General features: G+C 34.1%; 1 protein-coding gene across 1 annotated transcript; it reads right to left on the reverse strand.

Annotated features, from left to right (window-relative positions):
• Positions 1 to 2,140: 2,140 nt before the first annotated feature.
• On the reverse strand, positions 2,141 to 3,965 carry LOC113042352 (uncharacterized). Its single transcript, XM_026201151.1, has 4 exons — positions 3,625 to 3,965; positions 3,213 to 3,394; positions 2,551 to 2,680; positions 2,141 to 2,449 (listed from the first exon to the last, which is right to left on the reverse strand). The coding sequence occupies exons 1-4, from the start codon at positions 3,807 to 3,809 to the stop codon at positions 2,281 to 2,283; spliced, it is 666 nt and encodes a 221-aa protein (XP_026056936.1). The 5' UTR covers positions 3,810 to 3,965; the 3' UTR covers positions 2,141 to 2,280.
• Positions 3,966 to 4,360: the final 395 nt, after the last annotated feature.

The raw sequence follows: 4,360 nt of genomic DNA on the forward strand, positions 1-4,360 counted from the left end.
AAAAAATAATTAAATATTTGTAAATAGACTGCAGCAATTAACATTTTCTCAGAATCTGTATTAAATTAAATTTGGTTTTATTTAGTTGTCTTTTCAGTATTTCACTTTATAAAACACAATTGTGACTTTGTCTATGCTTTCCGATTTGGAATTTCTAATTATTTTGTACAAAATTACACAAATAATGGTAATAAAATCTAAAAAATATATTTATTTTAACATGTAGGCTGTGCATAGGTGGCTGGTAAAACGAGATGGAGGAAACCTGCCAGTGCGCCAAAGGAACATGGTGATTCAAGCAATGGTCACAATGAAGGCGTGTTTAACGGTAACTGTTTCACAGCTATAACCTAAAACAAGCTTTTCCCCACACTATTCTGGCTTGACAAAGCTGTAAATAAGTCTTCAGGCCTTATAGATAGATTCTTCCTCTACTCAGATATTCTTTAGCTTCTGTTTTTAGACTGTTGATAGGTTATAAACATTGTGAATGTATAATGTTTTTGTTCTTCAGGAAGATGAGTTTATCCAAACTTCCTCTACAATTTGCAGAGAGCTGGATTCCTACCTTGGTAGTACACATGTATCAACATATTTTAAGAATCAGTGGATTTCTTTGGGGGACTTGTGGTCCAATTTTGGCAGATCATTCAATCATGAAAACAGTGAAACCAACAACAAGGCAGAAAGGTACAGGATTTTAGGCTTATTTATTTTTAAAAATGAACATGCATTCTTCATATCATTAAAACCAGTGAAGTTGTTTACTCAAGTAGTTTCAAACCAGTATGAATTTCTGTCTTCTGTTTAACACATAAGATATTTTGAAGAACGTGGGTAAGCAAACAGTTGATTAGCTACATTGACAGTTGTTTAGCCCAGTTGACTTCTATAGTCACTGACTCTTTTGGAAGGACATTTTTCATATTTATCATTTTTTTTTTTGGTATGCTAATCCTGTTAAGATAATGTTTAAAACTTGCATTCAATCAATATTCTGTTCCAGAAGTATTTGTCAAAATACTTTAATTCATAACTACCTTTTTAAATATTTACTGTGGCAAATTGGTTGTCTTTCCTACATAGATTCTTCCACACAATGAAATATCAGCTCCTGAAGGGGAACACTAACAGGCGGATTGACCAGCTCCTTAGCCTGCTATGTGGTGATGTCCACAAATATTACTGGTAAACGTTAATTGTTTTATCTACTGTTATCTTCCAAATCTATTTAAATAGATTAACTATACTTGAAAAATGTAAAATAAATGAAAACGGGACATGCGTTATTTCACCAGATACTAGCACCCAGTCCCACAAAGTTGATTTGGTCATGGTCAAATGTGACTGCAGAACATCCAGAAGTGGTTCTCTGTGCAAACATATACTTTTCTTGAGAATTGTTGCACAGCAACAAGGACTAGACACTCAAAACATCAGGTCTACTCTTGCTAGAAAAATAATCGATAGTCATTCGTATATCTCAGATGATGAAAACCTCACTGTCTTTCAAAGTGATGGAAGAGTCGCAACTATAAATCACAAAAGCCCAAATTTTTGTACATGCATGGCAAATAGTCACAATGAAAAATGTGTCTGTATTTTGGTTCACAACATTCTTTACCTTCCACTGACACCTTCTGAGTTAATCTCTAATCATCCAGATTGCCAGAAAACACCCAACAGAAAGCCAAAACCTGAACTTCAGGCTATGTTAAGAGACCTTATAGAATGGAGCCAATCAGAAACGTACACTGAAAATAAGGAGCTGTACAAGACAGTAGAGAGGGCACACAGACAAGTTTTTTCAAACTTCAGTATTCGGTCAAGAAAAAGAAAAATAACTGCACTGCATGTCTATCGGCAACAGGTAAAAATGGCAAAACGTGTAATTACAATGAATTACATTTGTAAATGAAAAAACAGAAGGAAAAGAGGAAAAAAGCAAAAATAATTTGCAATACAACCCTATTGTAGTGTTTAGTAAACACTAAAAATGTTTGCAATTAAGTTTCTTTGGAATCTGCCATTAATAAATTGCATGAGATGCAAAACATCTGATATGACAATGTAATCAAAATATAAATTACTTGTTTCTAATTGCTCTTTGTATTGAGTATCCTAAAAAGCATAATAAACAGGCTAGCATGTGTAGTGCAGATGAAAAAGACATCTTGTAATGTTTTGTTTTATTTTATTTTTTGTACTGCTGAACAGTGACAATCAACAAGAAACAATCATTTGAAACAATGGAAGTACTAAATAAAGTGGGGTGAAATCTTACTCATCTTTGGAGACTTTTGATTTCAGTGCTCTTATCTTTTCCTTAAGACAGGCATCAATTATTGTAAAAGTGCCCTTAATCACAGCAGGACCAAGACCATGTGTTGCCAGGCCAAATGTTTCCCAATTATTCTCCAAAGCTTCTTGTAAAGCTTTCATGGTCTTCCTGCAATTTAAAATATCAACAGCTGTTTAGTTTTCCAGTTCACCTGAGTATTAAATAATTTAGTTAATGTTAAGTGTAACAGTAAATTGTTACTAAATTACCTGCAGTCTTCTGTTTTGAACATGGCTTCATTGACATTTCCCTCTTCCAACAGGGCTTCAGCCACTTTTTTCTGGGGGATGAATTTTGTTGCCAGGTACATGATGTCACCAGCCAGATCTCTGCATTCATCTAAAATATAATTAAATTTAATATAATAATAATAATAATATAATTATTTTTAATTATGGATACACTCAAAAAATAACCATGGCATGGTTGTGGGTGCCAGATGAGCTGGTTTGAATATTTCAGAACATGCTGATCTACTGGGACATTTCACTCACAAGAGTCTTTAGTGTTTACACAGAACTGTAAAAAAAAAAAAAAAAAAAAAAAAAAAAAAAAAAAAAACTATTGAATAACCATTTATTATGGGGGTGGAAATCTGGTATTCTGCAGAATATTGTTATTGGCTGCTGTTATAGCCCACCTACCTCAAGGTTCAATGTCTTGTGCATGCTAAAATGATTTTCTGCTTACAGTGCCATGGTTTATACATAGTAATTGCATAACAATAGTTACAAATAATGTGTAAAGTCAGTTGAAATTATATTGTTATATAAAATCTTACTATAATATGAATTTTGTGATTCAAAGGCACAAAACTATGATACTGGTATCAGAATTCCCTTTAAAGTTATTACTTCTACTATAGTATTACCTTCACAAAGTTTGGAGCACTGTGAAGTTAACTTTGTACGCTTTGAGGGCTTCACCTCCAACTCCTCTATAATTTTCTTTTTTTGTCCCTTGGCCTTCCGGAGATAAGCCACTATAGTGTTTGCAGAGTAGCTCTCTGGCAGAGAGCATCTTCTCTGTAGCTCATCTGATGTGACCAGGTATCTGAAATATCAATGTGTTACATATATTATAATGATCTTGAAAAGGTGGCGGTACTTTCTTTTAAAAATCCTCTTTAGATGCATAGGAACACAAAAGTAAGAAGGGTTTGGACCATGGCATTAAGTTATTTATTTGGAAGGGTTTTCTTTCTTTTTTTTTTAAAATAAATGGGACTGATCTAGAGCATATTTTGCTTTAATTAAACCCATTTAAAGAAAAAATGCACTAACCTTTTTGCTTGGTGAAAGTCTGACACTTTTAAAGCACTTTCCACTAGGATGTCACTCAGACAGGCTGAAATGCGAGCAGCTACCGTCGGGTCATCTGGTGGGAATGAGAAGTAGAGTTGGGTGTCATCAGCGTAGCAGTGATAAGAAAAGGCATGCTTCTGAATGACAGATTCTAATGACGTCATGTAGATGGAGAAGAGAAGTGGTCCAAGTACTGAGCCTTGAGGAACCCCAGTAGCAAGGTGTTGTGACTTCGAAACATCACCCCTCCAAGACACACTGAAGGATCTGAGGTAGGACTTAACACACAGCAGTCAATATGAATCTATTGAATACTCCTGCCCCAAGAGCAGCATAAACTAAAAATAACAGCGATATGAAACCACTGAATATAAAAAAAAGGGATATGAAACCACTGAATATTAGAAATAACATAGATATGAATCTATTGAATACTCCTGCCCCGATAGCAGCATAGACTAAAAATAACAGCGATATGAAATCACTGAATATTAAAAATAACAGCGATATGAAAAGACAGAATATTAAAAATAACAGCGGTATGAATCTATTGAATACTTCTGCCCTGAGAACAGCATAGACTAAAAATAACAGCGATATGAAACCACTGAATATTAAAAATAACAGAAATTTGAATCTATTGAATACTTCTGCCCCGAGAGCAGCAGACTAAAAATAACAGCAATATGAAACCACTGAATATTAAAAATAACAG

This window comes from Carassius auratus, chromosome 24, assembly GCF_003368295.1.
Source record: "Carassius auratus strain Wakin chromosome 24, ASM336829v1, whole genome shotgun sequence".
Classification (NCBI taxonomy): Eukaryota; Metazoa; Chordata; class Actinopteri; order Cypriniformes; family Cyprinidae; genus Carassius; species Carassius auratus.

Coding starts and splice junctions, on each gene's coding strand:
- LOC113042352 (XM_026201151.1), bottom strand. CDS start 3,809: ATGACGTCATTAGAATCTGTCATTCAGAAGCATGCCTTTTCTTATCAC. Junction 2,681..3,212: donor GTGCTCCAAACTTTGTGAAG/GTAATACTATAG, acceptor ATTATATTTTAG/ATGAATGCAGAGATCTGGCT. Junction 2,450..2,550: donor TTCAAAACAGAAGACTGCAG/GTAATTTAGTAA, acceptor TTTAAATTGCAG/GAAGACCATGAAAGCTTTAC.